General features: G+C 37.6%; 3 protein-coding genes across 5 annotated transcripts; 1 reads left to right on the top strand and 2 right to left on the bottom strand.

The window, feature by feature from the left end:
• Nucleotides 1-5: 5 nt before the first annotated feature.
• LOC103846205 lies at nt 6-3,555 on the top strand. 2 transcript variants are annotated; one of them, XM_033290494.1, is made up of 5 exons: nt 352-446; nt 532-847; nt 931-1,041; nt 1,136-1,297; nt 1,392-3,555. In XM_033290494.1, the coding sequence occupies exons 2-5, from the start codon at nt 536-538 to the stop codon at nt 3,201-3,203; spliced, it is 2,397 nt and encodes a 798-aa protein (XP_033146385.1). In that variant the 5' UTR covers nt 352-446; nt 532-535; the 3' UTR covers nt 3,204-3,555. The 2 variants fall into 2 exon arrangements, with proteins under 2 accessions (XP_033146384.1, XP_033146385.1); XM_033290493.1 differs by having other exon boundaries at nt 6-847.
• A 1,338-nt stretch (nt 3,556-4,893) lies between these two features.
• LOC117133691 lies at nt 4,894-9,381 on the bottom strand. 2 transcript variants are annotated; one of them, XR_004457635.1, is made up of 10 exons: nt 8,961-9,381; nt 8,747-8,830; nt 8,562-8,666; nt 8,382-8,480; nt 7,851-8,300; nt 7,720-7,776; nt 7,569-7,649; nt 7,438-7,494; nt 6,961-7,346; nt 4,894-6,828 (listed from the first exon to the last, which is right to left on the bottom strand). XR_004457635.1 is itself a non-coding variant. In XM_033290500.1 (9 exons), the coding sequence occupies exons 1-9, from the start codon at nt 9,315-9,317 to the stop codon at nt 7,125-7,127; spliced, it is 1,512 nt and encodes a 503-aa protein (XP_033146391.1). In that variant the 5' UTR covers nt 9,318-9,381; the 3' UTR covers nt 4,894-7,124. The 2 variants fall into 2 exon arrangements, 1 of the variants encoding a protein (XP_033146391.1); XM_033290500.1 differs by having other exon boundaries at nt 4,894-7,346.
• Nucleotides 9,382-11,287: 1,906 nt separating this feature from the next.
• LOC117133361 lies at nt 11,288-17,117 on the bottom strand. Its single transcript, XM_033289381.1, has 20 exons — nt 16,501-17,117; nt 16,267-16,408; nt 15,776-16,177; nt 15,577-15,675; nt 15,444-15,491; nt 15,298-15,366; nt 15,135-15,209; nt 14,970-15,038; nt 14,753-14,902; nt 14,591-14,662; nt 14,441-14,512; nt 14,240-14,374; nt 14,073-14,141; nt 13,893-13,979; nt 13,456-13,815; nt 12,944-13,372; nt 12,555-12,808; nt 12,386-12,467; nt 11,878-12,262; nt 11,288-11,781 (listed from the first exon to the last, which is right to left on the bottom strand). Exons 1-20 carry the CDS (start codon nt 17,115-17,117, stop codon nt 11,516-11,518), a joined length of 3,882 nt encoding a protein of 1,293 aa, XP_033145272.1. The 3' UTR covers nt 11,288-11,515.
• Nucleotides 17,118-17,755: the final 638 nt, after the last annotated feature.

Here is a 17,755-nt window from a genome sequence, read left to right as displayed (position 1 = left end):
AAAGAGAAAATGACACAAAGAACACTAAATGAAGTTTTCCTCCCCAAACTAGCACTCAGGATCAGAATTCACAAAAATAGGTTTCATTAAAGGGGCAATTTACCCTTATGCCCCCTTCTTTAACTAATTTAAAAAACAAATTTGAAATCAATTTGTCGCCGTCCTCGTTTCATCGCTTCTTCTTCTCGTCTCTCCGTCGTCGTCGTCGTCGTCTCTCCGTCGTCGTCTCCCCGTCCTTGTCGTCGTCGTCTCTCCGTCGTCGTCGTCGTCGTCGTCTCTCCGTCGTCGTCTTCGCCTCTCCGTTGATCCGTCGTCGTCGTCTCTCCGTTTATTTATCGTCGTCGTCGTCTCTCCGTTTATTTATCGTCGTCGTCGTTTCTCAATTGATCTGTCGTTTCTACGTCTATTCATCTCATTCTCTCTCTCGTGTGTCTGATTTGATTAAGGTTTGAATCATTTCATTTTGTTATACATTATCTAGGTTTTGTTATATATTATTCATTTGTTGATGATTTGAAGTTGATTTTGTAGAACAATGGAAGTTTTGTGCATCTGTGGACAATGGATCTCAAAAGAATCTCTCCAGTGGGAGTTTCTTGTTGATTTGAAGAGGAATGCATCAATCATTTCCATAGAAGAAGATCTACTGTATGAAGATTTGATGAAGATTGTCTCTGAAGATTTTAGTGTTAAAGAGGAAGAAATCAGTTTGAGTTATGGTTTTTCATTGGATATGAAATGTATTATTGAAAGTTTCCCCCCACTCTCGATAGGTAATACTCGTCAGCTCAGAACTTTCATTTCCAAGACTAGAGCATTTGATGGAACCTGTCGTTTGTGTGTTAAGGTTTGTATGATTTTTTCTTAGACTTTTCAGGATATGCTTCATAACCAAGTATTATGCCTTACAGAACTACTTGACTTATGCAGGTTAGTACTGATCCAGTTAGCTGTAACACTCAAGCTTCTGATACATTTGCTTCTACTGTTCCATTGAATGCCAATCCAGCGATTCTTTCTACTGTGCAGAGTGAAAAACAGGTACATTGTCCTTAATTCCCTTTTTCTGTTTGTGTTTGCATGATATGCTTCATAATCAAGTACTATGCCTTACAGAACTACTTGACTTTTGCAGAGTCTTCTATATGAAGGTGTTTCTACAGTTCCTCTGAATGCTCTTCCGGATTTTAGTACTGATTCAGCTAGCTGTAACATTCAAGCTTCTGATACATTTGCTTCTACTGTTCCATTGAATGCCAATCCAGTGATTCTTCCTACTGTGCAGAGTGAAAAACAGGTACATTGTCCCTAATTCCCTTTTTCTGTTTGTGTTTGCATGATATGCTTCATAATCAAGTATTATGCCTTACAGAACTACTTGACTTTTGCAGAGTTTTCTATATGAAGGTGTTTCTACAGTTCCTCTGAATGCTCTTCCGGATTTTAGCCCTGTCCATATTGGACTTTCACCAAACACGAGAGTAGCTGGCGATATTAAGGTGAATAGCTATTTTAAGACAAAGAGAGAGTTGATGTTGAGGATGAAGAAATGGGCTTTAGAGTGGAAGTTTGAGTACAAGACTGTCTCTTCTAACAAGTCAAGAGTGCTTTTGAGTTGTGTTGATGAAAATTGCACGTGGAGGATGCGTGCTATCAAGCTACCTGTTTCAGATTTTTTCGTTGTTAAAAAGTATGTTCATGAGCATACATGCGATACAACACACAGGAAAGCCAACCACAGACAAGCATCTGCAAAGTTGTTGGGTTCTTTGATTTCCAGCAATTATGGAGAAAAAAAGGAAGGTCTCAAACCGAAACAGATCATTGAACAGGTCAGGATGCTGCATGGTGTTCACATCAATTACAAACAAGCTTGGAGAGTGAGAGAAGAAGCTCAGATTTTGGTTAGAGGGACTCCTGAAGACAGCTATTACAATTTGTCTAGGTGGTTGTATAAAATCACAGAAACAAACCCTGGTTCCTTGACTTATCAACATGTTGATGCTGCAGGAAAGTTCAAGTATGCATTTGTGGCTTTTGGTCCATCGATAAGGGGATTTTCATTGATGAGGAGAGTTATTGCAGTAGATGGTACATTTCTGAAGGGAAAATTCAATGGGACTTTATTGGCAGCTTGTGCTCAAGATGGGAATTATCATCTATATCCTCTCGCCTTTGCAGTGGTTGACGCAGAAAACGGCGCCTCTTGGAAATGGTTCTTTAGAGGTTTGAGCCAGAAGATCCCGGACGCTTCGGATCTTGTTTTTGTATCAGACAGGGCTAACTCCATTTCTTCAGCGTTGGAGGATGTATATCCCTTATCTCACCATGGAATTTGCAGGATCCATCTGCTCCGCAACATCACTCCTACATATGCGAAGACTGGGTTGCTACCTCTGGTGGAAAGCGCTGCTGATGCCTATACGTGTCACGAGTTCTGGTTAATCTTCAAGGACATAAAGGATAAATGTCCTGAATTGGCTAAGTATCTGGAAGAGTCTGATTTTAGGAAGTGGGCACGAAGCTATGCGCCTGCGAACAGGTATAATATCATGACTACCAACATTGCAGAGTCTCTCAATTCTATGTTGAAGATGCCTCGTGAGTTGCCCATTATCTCTCTCCTTGAAACTATCAGATTGACGATGACCACTTGGTTTTTTGAGCGACGCGAAGCGGCTGCGAAACATAAGCACCTGGTTACTCCAAAAGTTGTTCAGAAATTGGTATCTAGGTTAGGGGCCGCAATGTTGTTGAATGTGTATCAAGTTGATCGAAGCGAGTTTGAGGTGAAGAATGAAACAATGAAGTTTGTTGTTGACTTGGAGAAGCGGCATTGCACATGTAATGTTTTCGACATTGACAAGATCCCCTGCATCCATGCCATCGCTGCTGCTAAGCATATCAAGAGAGATGAAAACCGTTTTGTTGATGCTTCTCACTTGACAGAAACGTGGGCTAAAGCTTATGCTGAAAGCATACATCCTGGTGGAGAGTTGTCAACGTCCACCTATCCAGAGAATATTGATGAACTGTCTTGCCCACCTCCAGCTACCAAAAAGAAAAGTGGACGCCCTCCTACAAAGAGAAAGAGATCCGTTGGCGAGTTTGGGGTTCCTGGATCTAAATCTCAGTCCCACAAGTGCAGCAGATGTGGCACAGGAGGGCACAACAAGATCACATGCCAGAGGCCTATAGGATGAAGTTCTACATTTTTACATTTTTATCGATTATTATTTGGATGTTTGGCTATTTGATGGTTACATGATATGCACAAGACCATATACATTTTTTCTTTTGGAACCCTATCCTGAATAAGTATGATTTCTTACAACTTTTGTAATATACAACATTATCTTTTGATCTCATTTCAATTTTTAGTTTAAACTTCTTTGCTAGAAAAAAACACAGTAATATTCAACTATTCTGGAATCCCATCCAACTTTTGTAACATCCAACTTTTGTAATATACAATGTATTATACTATAAATTGTATGGGTAAATTCAATTATGTGGAAGCAACTAACAGATGACTCTCCTCAGCCTAGCGGCTAAACCACGAGACCTATGATACCGAAACATTTGTTCGACCCGGGTTCGACTCTCCTACGAGTAATGGGTGATTTTTTTTTTTTTTGTTCAAACATATATCTCAGGAATCACATTTGTCGCAATCGGAAGCCCATCCTGAACTATTAAAGATCTTTCCAATGTATTATACTATAAATTGTATGGGTAAATTCAATTATGTGGAAGCAACTAACAGATGACTCTCCTCAGCCTAGCGGCTAAACCACGAGACCTATGATACCAAAACATTTGTTCGACCCGGGTTCGACTCTCCTACGAGTAATGGGTGATTTTTTTTTTTTGTTCAAACATATATCTCAGGAATCACATTTGTCGCAATCGGAAGCCCATCCTGAACTATCAAAGATCTTTCCAATGTATTATACTATAAATTGTATGGGTAAATTCAATTATGTGGAAGCAACTAACAGATGATTCTCCTCAGCCTAGCGGCTAAACCACGAGACCTATGATACCGAAACATTTGTTCGACCCGGATTCGACTCTCCTACGAGTAATGGGTGATTTTTTTTTTTTTGTTCAAACATATATCTCAGGAATCGAAGAGTCTCTTCCAAACGACATCATGTAACTCAGTAACCGAAGAGTTTCTTTTCGTCAAGATTGGGTGTTATATGATTGGTTATTTCAGTAACTGACTTCAATAATCGAAGAGTTCCACAATAATCAAGAGTTTATTTTAACTGACTTCAATAATCGAAGAGTTCCTTTTTGTTCTATAAATATAAGGGACGATATCAGACCTTTTATTCACTCACTTCATTTCGCTTGATATATCCTTTTGCAATACAAGTTAGTTTTCGATTTTTCTCATTTTCCATTCAATTCATGAACTTTTTTCTATTTCTATTTTATCGTAACATCTTAGTTTCGATTTTGTTGCAGGACAAAGTTTCAATGGAAGGAAGTTCAAAGAAGATGATGAAGCGTCCCATAGAGGAGGTTTACGGATGTGATGCCGCCGAAGGTTTCAAGAAGGGGAAGAAGGAAACTGTGGAACATTACAGGGCTCTTCTTCGTTTGTCCAACGAATACAGGCTATCTGAGAATGATTGGAATCTTGCATCCAGCAAAGCAAATTCAATTGCTGTCCAAATCGAGTTGCTTGAAGATATTATCAAAGCTGATGGAAAATTTGATTTAACTGCTGAGTTGGAGAAACTCAAAGAAGAGCACTCGGAAGCGGAAGGAATGCTTGCTGATGTGAAGGTCAAAGTCCCTGATTGGGATAAACTTGGCGAAAGTTGGCTCCATCATGAGTAATTTCATGTTATCGTCTTCTCTTTTTATGTTTTTAAGGACCACATTATGTTTGATTTTCAGTTTTTATTTTAAATGAATAAGTACTTTTGTTTCTCTTGTGTTGTTTCTTCAATTAACAACCTAAATAAAAAACTTGTTCAATGTTTTTCACTATTTTGTAATGGTTTGGCCTAGTGTTCTTATAACTTGGTTATCTGATTTGCTTATTTGTTTTTGGAAAGCCATCCTGAATACATAAAATGATATCCAGATTATATAAATCTATCGTCTGTGAATAAATGAGTTCACATTTACTCTGTTATCGAATATCCAACGTAGCCTAGTGGCAAGCCCTTCTACTCTTAGTGTACCCTTATCACACAATAAGTCGTGTTCGATCCCCGTTGTGTATACTCACATTTTTTTTTGTTTTTAATTAAATATTCAAACGTTATTTTCGTTTTATTGTAGCTTTTGGCAAGTATAAGACCCTTGGTACAACGGCTGCACACTTGGATTAATCTATCGAGAGTTCACGAGTTCAATCAACATCAGATCACATTCTTTTTCATTTTTTTTTTGTAAACTTTAAAGGAATTTGTTTTTGGAAAGCTATCCTGAATACCTAAAATGATATCCAGATCATATAAATCTATCGTCTGTGAATAAATAAGTTCACATTTACTCTGATATCGAATATCCACCATAGCCTAGTGGCAAGCCCTTCTACTCTTAGTGTACCCTTATCACACAATAAGCCGTGTTCGATTCCCGTTGTGTATATTTTCACTTTTTTCTGTTTTTAATTAAATATTCAAAAGTTACAAGTTATTATCGTTTTATTATATCTTTTGGCAAGTATAACACCCTTGGCACAGCGGCTGCACACTTTGATTCATCTTTCGAGAGTTCACGAGTTCAATCAACATCGGATCACTTTCTTTTTCATTTTTTTTGTAAACTTTAAAGGAATATGCTAGGCTTTGGTGCATTTTGCTTTCTCACTCTTTTTCTGGAAACCCATCCTAAAAGTACCATAAGCATTTGACAATTCATCAATACATCCTAAAAATTTTTCAATAACAATCTAAATGAAAAAAACGTTAGGGATAATTCATTACAAACTTAAACTTAAACGTTAGGGATAATTAATATCAAAGTAGAAAAACAGTGTAGAAAACAGAACAAATATGACATTTTCACTTCCTTTGACCTTCCTGGAAATCTTTATCCATAAACTGGTCGAAGATCTCACAACATAGCTTGCTTCGTAAGTCCATCGCAGTTTCATCATTTATATTAGCCATGCTCTTCAATCCCAGTGACCTGCATTCCAGCATCTTCACAACAAAAATACCACAGTTGTATGGAAATTTTGTCTTTGGAAGCCCTTCTGCAAACTTAACTTCAAATGGACTGATATCTTCGAAATTAACCTCTTCACCAAGAAGTTCCATCTTTATGGCACTAATCAACACTGTCATAAATACCCAAAATTATACAATAAATCAATCACCAACAGACAACAAAATGAATATGTAAAAATGCATCACAATCACAAGCAGCAAGTGACAAACTTTTATTTTCTAAATTAGCTAATATTTTTACCTGCCAGTTCTTGGATTTGATTAAGAGCACGTTTGATATTTGCTTTTGGAAGACCACAATGGAAGAGTGTGATTGTGTTGTCCATCAATTGTATCTCCACCCCAATATAGTGACAGCTCAACTTATCTTCAATGACACCATATATAACATCAACATCTTCCAGCCATACCTTCTTTGGATGTATTAAACCTTTCACAAGTTCGCCTACACAGCCCTCCAATAACTTTTTTTTTTCTTATGTGGCTTCCTGACAGATTCATAAGCGTACCCAACCTCTTCTAAGAATTTGACTGGTACAAAGCATGCTGGTGGAAGATTGTTGTTGCGGAACCAAGCACCTTGCTCAACCCTCTTACAATTTAGCATTTCAAATGCAACATTTATGTGCTGCCAATGTAACAATATAGTTAGAAACTTCATATAGAACTGCTATAACATGGACATCTAGCATAGCTCAACTCAACCTCTTCCTAAACATATCACACAATCAAATAGAAGACAGAACAGAGTGTTGATTACCTCTTTGTTGAGATTGTTTTCTGCATCGTCCATTTTTTGAAAGAACTCTTTTTCAATTTCTTTTCCATTGATATAAAACGGTCTGTAGTTGATAAAATTAACTAGTATCAATCGAAACTTTTACAAAATAAATTAGGAATATTTATGCGAGGACAAAAAGTTGCTTACACACGATATATGCCCCGTAGATCCATCCAGTGTGTAAGCCTTGAAAACCGAGGAAATTCAGGTGTCACAAATGGATCAATTGGAAGGATTACCTCAGGTGTTACAGGTATAGGAGGGTTTCTAGGTCGTATTGGCCTCTTCTCTTCTCGCTGTAGAAAAGGAAGCAAATCTACTGGCTGAGCATTTGCTTTCTTCTTCTTACCAACATGTGGCTTCCCCTTTAATTAAAAATAAAGACAAAAATTCAGGATCGTTTTTATCTTTATACTTGAATGCCTTCCTAATATGAAGTAAAAATATTTTTTATACCTTTTTTGCATGATCGTCTTGACTTGGTTTCACACTCTTACCCTGCTTTACTTCTATCTGTGAAACAAAACCGATATATCAAACTATTGACCTGAACTTCAATTCAAGTGGATCTTATTCATTTTTATTACCTCTTTTGCCATTTTCCCAACACCATCTTCTGATGGACCAGCTGCTTCATTTTTCTTACAAGCGACAGCCTTCGCCTTCCCCTTTTTGAATGACAAAAATTCAGATACATTTATATCTTAATTCCTAGTATGATGTATAAATATTTCATACCTTTTTATCACCATCTCCTTCACTTGGATTCACACTCTGCGTCTGCTCTTCTTCCATCTGAAAATCAATACCGAGATATTAAACAAATGACATTATTTTTCAATTCAAGTGATCCAAGGCATTTGTTTTACCTTTTTTGTCATCTCCCAAACACCATCTACCCATTTTCTTGGTTTTCGCATCTCAGAATGGTGGAAGTAAATTTGTTCTTTAGAATTGTTCAAAGAGACAAAACACGAGCCATCAAACAAAATGACTTTAACTTTTCCAGCGCACCAGGCACCATTGTCGAACGCCTCCACGTCCTGCATTAGCTCATAACTTTTCTTCGCTCCAGATCTCTCAGGTGGTGGTTGAGGACGTATTCTGTCAATTGATACACGTGTCTCAACACTCCTTTTCCTCTTCTTTTCGTCCAGAGACGGGACGAAGTACTCAACTTTCACCATCTCAACCCCATCAACCAAATATGTTGCCAACACATTTCCTGGATACCATTTATGACAAGTATTGTCATCTTGTGATGAAATCTCCACATTTGCTCCGATCTCAAAGGGATTTTGAACTCTGCTTTCTACATCCTGTGATGGTTTAGATTCAAGGATATCCAGTCATTTTGATAGTTGCTGAGTATTTATTAAAGGTTTTAATGAAAGTAATACCTTATTTTGCTCTGTTAAAAGATTTCTGCGAGCTCGGGTATTTGGCTGTGTGTCGGAAATGTTTGGTGAAATGATCTCATTCATAAGCTCGTGAGTCTCCTGAATTCAGGAATGGTTGAATGAACACGTACAAGGGCTTCCAAAAATTACTTGAAAAGTCCAATTTTTTAAAGAAGGTACCTGCTGCGTCTGAATTGGAGTAAGGACTGGAGTCTCAATATTCTGTTGAGCTATTGGAGAACCAGGTGTCTCTTTCGTGATCTCATTCATAGGCTCTCGTGTATCCTGATGTCAGGAATGGGATTATGAACACGTACCAAATTCATAATTTTATAAATACCAACAGTTTTCAAAATTATACTTGCCTCATTGTTAAGTTGTTCATCTGCTTGATCTGCATTGGCTTCACCTTGTCTGGAAGCCGTCTCATGAAATGGAGTTGTGTCAGTCTGTGCAAGTACAACAAAAATTAGGAAGGCAAGCCTAAATATGTATAACATCTTCCAAAATTACTTGACAACTCAAAACTGAATCAAGAACTAGATAAACATTAATTTTAATTTCCGAAAAAAAAGTTACCTCATTGTTTGGAGTTTCATATGAAGTAACTCTTTGTAGTTTCTCTAGGTTTGTCACACGTTCTTTAATCTGTTTCCTGTCTTTTTCAATCAAACACAAACGATCGTTCATGATCCTTAAATTATCTCCCACCATCTCGCTGATTCTGTTGATCTTTGATTCCAAAGACTCCTCCTGATACGAAGTAGAAGCTTGACTCATCCCTCCATTCCCAAACAGTAAAGATGCTCTTCTTATTTCTTCATTAGCACCGTATAGGTCTACTGACATGTTTCGCCAATCTCTAATTTTAAACTTATAACCTCTCTTGGATAAATCGGCCATGTCATCCAGATCTTTATTAGCTTCGTCTTCCATGCAAACATCATCTTCTGGATCATTAGAAATAGGAGGTAGGATGCATGTGACCTTAAGCTGAAACCATAAAAATAATTAGCTTTTAAATGGAGAATCATAAGGCAAAACAGAAACAAGAAAAAAATAATGTAAAAACTTACATGATCTTTGATTTCAATTAGGAGAACATCTATCAGCTGTGGAGAAGCTATTTGAAGGTACTTCTCACACAAAAATATTGGGGTAGACGGTTGAACGCTCAGAATAGGAACAACTTGACTGAATGCATACTGTAGCAAAGGTACTGACTCAAGTATCCATATAAGAAATGCCATAGGGAACCCTTGCAAATCATAATTGTTTTTGTCGAGGCTTTTGTCGACAGCTCTCTGAAGTGATTTTAACAGCAAATTATAAGCTGTTCTCCCCCATGGGTATGTCATCAAGACATCCATATCCTGCGCTATTTTCACATAATCCAAAGTAAAAGTTGTGCCACCGTCGAGAAGGCTCTTCTGTAGTAGTATGCTCTCAATCAGGAGGAGCATTGCAAGGCAGAATCTCTCATCAGAAGCATCTTCTCTTGTGTTTCTGAGCTGCTTCTCCACGTCCTTTACTGTATGAGTACGCCCTTTTAGGAAGTCCCACTTAAATTTCTCGGTTCCCTCTCGTGGTTCTCTTGCTTCACCACTACATTTCAAACCAGTCACCATGTGGAATTCTCTTATAGAGAACCTCATTGGCTGAGCACCAAAATGGAACCATGCTTCGTGTCTCTTCACTGTCTTGATGCTTTTGGTGAGAACTGCGTGCACTATCTTAGCTGATAATTTCAAAGACCTCTCTCCAAGCTTGATCACCGGTCCCAAAAACGTCCCTCTTATTCTGTTGAACTCATCATTTCCTAGAATTTCCTTAACAGTTTTGATATAAGCAACTATCGAGTGTTGGTTTATCGATATCGTCTTCTCTGGCTCTGATCCAATCGGATACCTCAGCTCAGGCAGTGCTAGTCTTAATGGTAATGGATCTCCCATCTTGTTTCTATCCTGCGTAAACAAGAAAAATTTTATTTGTCTAAATTAATTAAAATCCAATTTTCAGGAAGGGTTTCCTGAAAAAATACAAATCCTTCCCGAAGTCTATACACATGCTTTCACATGAACTAGAATTCTACGAATCATATTAGGTTAAAACGAGCAAGTCTATACACAAGCAAAAACCAGGAGACCAATCTCTCAGAAAGAAAACACACATAAGGTTGAATCTGCAACATACCTTCAAGAGATAGAGCTCTAGAAATGGTTTTTCTCGGAGAATAGAGAGAGCTCGCGTAAAAGATCGAGAGAGAGAGAGTTCTGGAGATGGGTTTTCGTCGGAGATCGAGAGATATGGAGATGAGAGAGAGATTCGAGAGGCGGAGACGAGTGAGATTCGAGAAGTTTGAAACGGCGAGAGTGTTGAGACGGCAAGAGTTTTGTTTTTTTTCAATCGAAATGTATTGTTTTGGAAACCTATCCTATATTAATTGGGTTAAGTATGCTTATGTAATATTCTTTAACAGATGATTCTCCTCAGACCAGCGGTTAAACCAAGGCTTTTATAACTCAAAAGTCTCTCTATCCCCGGGTTCGATATGTGGTGGATTCAAAATCTATTTTAATTCTTTTTTGTGTTACAGTTTGGAGTTAAATAAAATTAAATGTAATCCATAACAGATGATTCTTCTTGGCCTAGTGGCTAAACTCCCACACTATCCAAATACGCAGACTCTCTCCCTCTGGGTTCGATCCTTTGTGGTTCTAAATTTGTTGTCTGTAAACATCACAATTAAGCTTACCATATGTAATCCATACATGATTGGCCTAGTGGCTAACTACTATCCAAATACGCAGACTCTCTCCCTCTGGTTCGATCCTTTGTGGTTCTAAATTTTTGTTGTCTGTAAACATCACAATTTTAAGCTTACCATATACATGTCCAATCCTTAGTATATAATCTCATTTCATTCTTTTTTACATTTGAAACACTTAACTTTTTTTCTGGAAACCCATCCAGAAACAATATTTTAACCTTCCAAGATATATGATACCCAAATAAAATACTTGATATCCTTCCAATCTTTCTTATGTAACCAGACGCCAACAACATAACAAAATAAACAGTCATAACTAAAACCGAGTCTTAACTAAAACAAAAAATGTTTTCATGCATCATTCTCATTTCCCAAAGCTCTCATCCACAAATTGGTTGAAGATCTCACAAGACAAGGTTCTCCTTAGCTCCAATGCATTGTCATCATTAATCTTTGTCATGTCTCCTATCTTCAATGACTGGCACTCCAGAATCTTGACAAGAAATATCCCACAGTTGAAAGGATGTTTTGTCTTGGGTAAACCTTGTGCCTGCTCAATCTCAAATGGAATCATCTTCACCTTATCTACCTCATCACCAGAAGATTCCACCAGCAGATTAGAAATCAACACTGTCATATTTAAAAATCAATATCAAGATAGAATCAGTTGAATATTTCAAACCAAGAAACAGATGAATACATCAAATACAGATTGTTTATACATACCTGCCAACTTTTTCACTTGAGGAATATCAATGCTGTTGCTTTCCTTTTGAAAACAATCATATACTGTGATTCTTTTCTTCTTCAAATGAATTTCCATCCCAATCCAGACATTGCTTTTTTTTCCAAGAGTAATCCCATACACAACATCAACATCTTCTCCCCATGTCTTCTCTGGATATACCTTCCCTCTCACAGTATCTTTAAATAAATCGTTGAAAATCTTTTTACCTTTGACCTTTTCTTTCTTGTAAGCCAAATCATCAGAGAGCAAGCAATGCAAGAACTCCATAGGTAGGAAGCACGCCTTTGGAATCTTGTAGTTGTGGAACCAAGCAGCATTCTCATTTCTTCTGCAATTTAGCATTGCAAAGGCTCCATCAATGTGCTGCAAAAAAAAAGGCAAACATTATCTAATTTGTTACTATATAATTTCCTGAAACTAAACAAATCCTTCCTGAATTTTTTTTAAAAAAAAAGCTCAAGGCAAGAACATATGTAAACAAATTACCTCTTTCTTAAGGTCCTTTTTTGCATTTTCCATGCTTTGAAAGAAAGATTTCCTTATCTTATTATCATTGATTGATAGGGACCTGCAGTCGATTAAAGATTCAAAGGAATTACCAAACCTCTTATACATAAATATAAGAATATATAGACAAGGACAGAAACATGCTTACGTTTCATGCATGCCGGGCTTTAATGTCATCCAATTTTGAAGCCTTGAAAGCTTATGTTCCGCAGGAGTTGAAAACGGATCAACTGCAGGTATAATCTCAGGTATTACAGTTAAAGCCGGATTTCTGTCAGACTTGAATGGAGTTTTTGTGTCTCTAGATCGTTTAGGCACCCTCTCGCTCCTTCTTAGGAAAACATTATCCATTCCTGAATTTTGTGATGAGGCAGCAGCTTTCCTTTTCTTATCAGGCTTCACCTTTAATCAAACAATAGACACCAAGCAAAATATTATCAAATTTGTTGCAATCGGAATTTCTGGAAACCATTCCTGAAACTAAAATGTATGTATATCAAACAATTCACGTGAAGTATAATTCTAGTTATGATTTACCTTATCTGCCATCTTCCAGACTCCATCTTTCCATTCTCTATGAATTCGCAAATCTGAATGTTTGAATAGAATAGTTTCCATAGAAGTATAGAGACACACCGAGTATGTGTTATCACCAAGTACCATGCTAATTTGTCCGCTGCTCCAGCCATTGTTGTAGAAGGCTTCTACCTTATCCATCATCTCAAAGGATTTTTGGTCACTAGTTGGTGTTGCAGGACGTATTTTGTCAGCCGTGATAGTATCCTGAAGTTTCTGAAGTCTATGTTGGTCTGTGAAGAGTGTCGTGTACTCAACTGTCAGCTCCTCTAGTCCTTCACACAGTTTAAGATCAACAACCTTTCCTGGATACCATATTTCGTCATCAGTAGACAAAATTTCAACCTCTGCGCCTATTTGAAAGTGAGCTAGAAGCCTGCTTACTTCAACCTATTAAAAATGAAGATTCAGTAACATCAGCGGTTTTAAATTGTTAGAATAATAATTAAAGATCAAATATACTCGATGCATACCTCGTTTTTTTCTGAAAAATCTATAGCACTTGTCTGAAGATGCTCTGTTTGCTGAGTAATAGGCGGCATCTTCGAAACATATGTGGAAACTAGCTCAGTAGTAGGTTCTGTAGTATCCTTGAGATTTTCTTCTGCTTGATTCTGCTCTGATGGTGTCTCATCGGATTGATCTCCCTCACTTGTCTGAAGGTGCTGTGTTTGCGGAGTAAGAGGCTGTGTCTTCGAAACATCTGTGGAAACTAGCTCAGTAGTAGGTTCTGTAGTATCCTTGAGATATTCTTCCGCTTGATTCTTTCTGCTTGATTGTGAATGCTCTCCTTCACTTGTAGAAAAATATTGGGTCGCAGTTTCTGTCTCACTCTATAAGACAAAAGTAAATGGTAAGAGTTAGTTGAATAGAAAAATATTACCTAAACATTTTAAATATTTCTTCTTACCAAAGCATTCTTATTTTCTTCAATAACTAGTGCAATTAGTGAAGACAATGGAGAGGAAGGTCTGTAATGCACAGCATGTGTATCCTCCTGTAATAACAGTAAAATAAAAGAGGTAGTTATGAAGAAGTTTCTACAATTTAAAATTCAAGTTGTACTTATGAAAGACATTTCTATGCTTACCTTTTTATTGTTTGCTGAAATGATCTCAGTCAATGGCTGTGTAGCCTCATACGTTTCCTCTGTTACCGTCTGCAAAAAAAACAAAAAAAAGTCAGGTAGGGGATCAAAAACACGTACAAAAGCTTTCAAACATTACTTGAAATCTCCAAGATTTTTTGAACATTTACCTGCTGTTTCTGAATTGGAGTAAAAACTTGAGCCTCAATACTCTTTGGAGATATTGGAGAAGAAGGTGTCTCATTCATTTCCAGTGTTTCTTTTTGCAAAACTTGAGTCTGAGCAGCAGGTGACTCAATCACAATCTGCAAAAAATATCAGGAAAGGCCATCATGAATACATTCAATTATAATTTCTAGAGTAAATATTACCTCATCATCTGGTTTTCCTTCTCCTTGATTAGTTTTGGGTGGCGTTTCATCAGTAGAGGTTTGTGTTTCCCTCTGCCAAAAATTAGAAAGGTCTATATATGTAAATCACCCAAAACTAATTGTAAACTCCAACTGTCATTGAGCATATACCTCTTTTGTCAGATTAGGAGTAAAAACTTGAGTATCAAGGGCAGGCGTGTCATCCGATGGCTCTCTCTCAATCTGTAAAAATTATCACGAAGTCAATCCAGAGTACGTTCTAAAGCTTCCAAACATTAACTTAAAAATCCAAGATTTTTTTTGACCATGTACCTGCTGAGTCTGACTTGGAGTATAAACGGGAGTTTCAATACTCTTTGGAGCTATTGGAGAAGAAGGTGTCTCATTCATTTCTACTGTTTCTTTCTGCAAAACTTGACTCTGACTAGCAGGTGACTCACTTGTTAATTTCTCTCTCACAATCTGCAAAAAAATATCAGGAATGGCCATCATGAATACATTCAACTATAATTTCTAGAATAAATATTACCTCATCATCTGGTTTTCCATCTTGATTAGGATTGGATGGCCTCTCACCGGTAGACGTTTCTGTTTCTTTCTGTCAAAAATCAGAAAAGCCTTTATATGTAAAAAAAAATCACCCAAAACTAATTTGTAAACTCCAACTGTGAAAACAATATCATTGAGCATATACCTCTTTTGTCAGATTAGGAGAGAATACTTGAGTATCAAGGGCAGGAGTTTCATCATCTGATTCATTCATTGTGTCCTGCAAAAATCAAGAATGCATTCTAGAATATGTACAAAAGCTTCCAAATATTACTTCAAAACTCAACAATATTTTATTGGTTACATACCTCATTTGTCAAATTAGGCTGTTGAGACATTGGAGATAAAGGCGTCTCACTCGATGATTGCGTGTAATCCTGCAAAAATCAGGAAGGCATTCAGGATTTTGTACAAGAATTTCCAAATATTTTCTTAAAAATTTTTGAGCATATACCTCATTTTGTTGAGACTTTGGAGATGCAGCTGATTCAATCATTGTCTCCTGCAAAAATCAGGAATGCATTCAAGAAGTACAAAAGCTTTCCAAATATTACTTCAAAACTCAACAATATTTATTGGTTACATACCTCATGTGTCAAATTAGGCTGTTGAGACATTGGAGATAAAGGTGTCTCACTCGATGGTTGCGTGTGAGACATTGGAGATAAAGGTGTCCCACTGGATCGCTGTTTGTCAAATATTAGGAAGGCATTCAAGAATATGTACAAGATCTTCCAAAAAATACTTGAAAATGCAAATGTAAAAGAAGATGTTTTGAGAATTTACCTTTTGTGTCACGTTAGTGGGAAAAACATTGCTGTTTCCTTCCAACTCTGACACACGAGCTCTAAGATGTATGTTTTCTTCTTCCAGTAATGACATTCGATCCTTCATGCTCTTCAGATTCTCCTCCATTACCGTGATGATCCTGTTCACTTTTTCATTTACTGAATCCTCATCAATCGGAGTAGAAGCTTGGCCAGTCTCCTTATTTGCCATCATTTGAATAAGAGCATCCAATGTGTCAAATGTGTCTACACACCTATTTTCCCAGTCATCGGCTGTAATCTTGTACCCTTTCTTTGTTACATCTTTCACTGTTTCCAACTCGTCACTATATTTGTCTTCAATGGAGATATCATCTTCTGGATCATGAGGAATAGAAGGTAGTATGCAATGGACCTTCAGCTGAGAATATTTCAAAAAAAGACCAATGAGAAACATATTAAAAAGAAGAAGCCAAATAAACTGAGAAACATATACTTGGAAAAGCTTACCTTTGTATCAGCTTCAACCTGTAAAACCCTATCAAGTGATGGATTCTCTATCTCAGTGTATTTTTCACACAAGTAAGTCGGCCCAGGAACCTCAACTGTTGGTACACACTTACTGAACTTATCCTTAGCAAAGGAATCGACTCTAGTATCCAAAGAAGGAATACTAGAGGATAACCTTGCAACTCAAATTTGGATTTATTCTCCAAATGATTCGCGACAGCGTTTTGAATTGACTTCAGGAGCACAATGTAAGCCTCTTTTCCCCATGGATATGTCATATCCTGTGCATTTTTCGCATATTCCAAAGGAAAACTCCCTCCTTTGCTCTTCCGCAATAATATGCTCTCTACCAGGATGAGCATTGCGAGGCATATTCTCTCCTCAGAAGCATCTTCTCTTGTGTTTCTGAGCTGGTCCACCACGTCACTTAACTTATGACTACGCCCCTTTAGCAATTCCCAATTAAATCTCTCGGTTTCCCTTCGTGGTCCTTCTAATGCACCACTACATTTCAAGCCTGTCATCATATGAAATTCTCTTATAGAGAACCTCATTGGCTGCGCACCGAAATGGAACCAGGCTTCATTCTCCTTGACAGAAACGATGCTTCTAGTGAGAATGGCGTAGACTATCTTTGCTGATAACTTCAATCCTCTCTCACTGAGCTTCATTACAGGTCCCAGAAATGATCCTCGGACTCTTATCATCTCATCTGGTTTTAGGATGCTTTTGACAATAGAGATATAATCTGAACCAGAGTATTGGTTGATTGCTGACTTTTCCTTTGGCTGTGAACCAATAGGATACTTCAGCTCTGGCAGTGCTAGTTTTAGAGGTACTGAATCTCCCATCTTGTTTCTATCCTGCGTAGACAAGAAAAAAAAAAAATCAATTTTCAGGAAGGCTTTCCTGAAACAATACAAATACAAAACAACACAAAAGTCTTCATTTGCTTCGCTTGTTAATAAGAACGAGTAACACACAAATCAAAATCAAAACCAAGCTTCCCAAATTTTAATTCAAAAACCCTAATTTTAAAAAGTTACCGATTCGAAAGAGTAGAGAGTGTGACGCTGATGATTAGATAGCCGGAGAAGATGATTATCGAGGGAGAGAAGATGATTAGCGAGCCGACGAGAGAGAGGAGAAGACGATTAGCGAGCCGGAGAAGATGATTCCGAGCCGGAGACTTCGATTCCCGAGTCGGAGAAGATGATTCCCGAGCCGGAGACGACGATTTCCCGAGTCGGAGAAGATGATTCCGAGCCGGCCGGAGACGACGATTCCCGAGTCGGGACGACAGTGCCGGTGGTGAGGTTTGAAGATTCCCGAGGGGAGACGACACGATTCGCGATCGAATGAAATGAAATGTTTTTTTTTTTTATTCTTATAACAAAGGGTATAAAGGTAAATTACCTTTAATGAAACCTATTTTTGTGACTTTGATCCTGAGTGCTAGTTTGGGAGGAAAACTTCAAAAGGTGCTATT

The sequence above is a fragment of the Brassica rapa genome, chromosome A04, assembly GCF_000309985.2.
Source record: "Brassica rapa cultivar Chiifu-401-42 chromosome A04, CAAS_Brap_v3.01, whole genome shotgun sequence".
Classification (NCBI taxonomy): domain Eukaryota; kingdom Viridiplantae; phylum Streptophyta; class Magnoliopsida; order Brassicales; family Brassicaceae; genus Brassica; species Brassica rapa.
The sequence above is the reverse complement of the archived record's forward strand: the minus strand, read 5'-3'. Positions and strand labels throughout refer to the sequence as shown.

Excerpts from the sequence above, each read along its gene's own strand:
- LOC117133361 (XM_033289381.1), bottom strand. The coding sequence starts at position 17,117 with ATGGGAGATTCAGTACCTCTAAAACTAGCACTGCCAGAGCTGAAGTAT. Across the intron at positions 13,816-13,892 it reads AAGAAAATAAGAATGCTTTG|AGTGAGACAGAAACTGCGAC; the intron begins GTAAGAAGAAAT and ends TTTGTCTTATAG. Across the intron at positions 13,373-13,455 it reads ATTTTTCAGAAAAAAACGAG|GTTGAAGTAAGCAGGCTTCT; the intron begins GTATGCATCGAG and ends CATTTTTAATAG.
- LOC117133691 (XM_033290500.1), bottom strand. The coding sequence starts at position 9,317 with ATGGAAGACGAAGCTAATAAAGATCTGGATGACATGGCCGATTTATCC. Across the intron at positions 8,831-8,960 it reads ATGAAACTCCAAACAATGAG|ACTGACACAACTCCATTTCA; the intron begins GTAACTTTTTTT and ends GTACTTGCACAG. Across the intron at positions 8,481-8,561 it reads CTCCAATTCAGACGCAGCAG|GAGACTCACGAGCTTATGAA; the intron begins GTACCTTCTTTA and ends TCCTGAATTCAG.
- LOC103846205 (XM_033290493.1), top strand. The coding sequence starts at position 536 with ATGGAAGTTTTGTGCATCTGTGGACAATGGATCTCAAAAGAATCTCTC. Across the intron at positions 848-930 it reads CCTGTCGTTTGTGTGTTAAG|GTTAGTACTGATCCAGTTAG; the intron begins GTTTGTATGATT and ends TGACTTATGCAG. Across the intron at positions 1,298-1,391 it reads CTGTGCAGAGTGAAAAACAG|AGTTTTCTATATGAAGGTGT; the intron begins GTACATTGTCCC and ends TGACTTTTGCAG.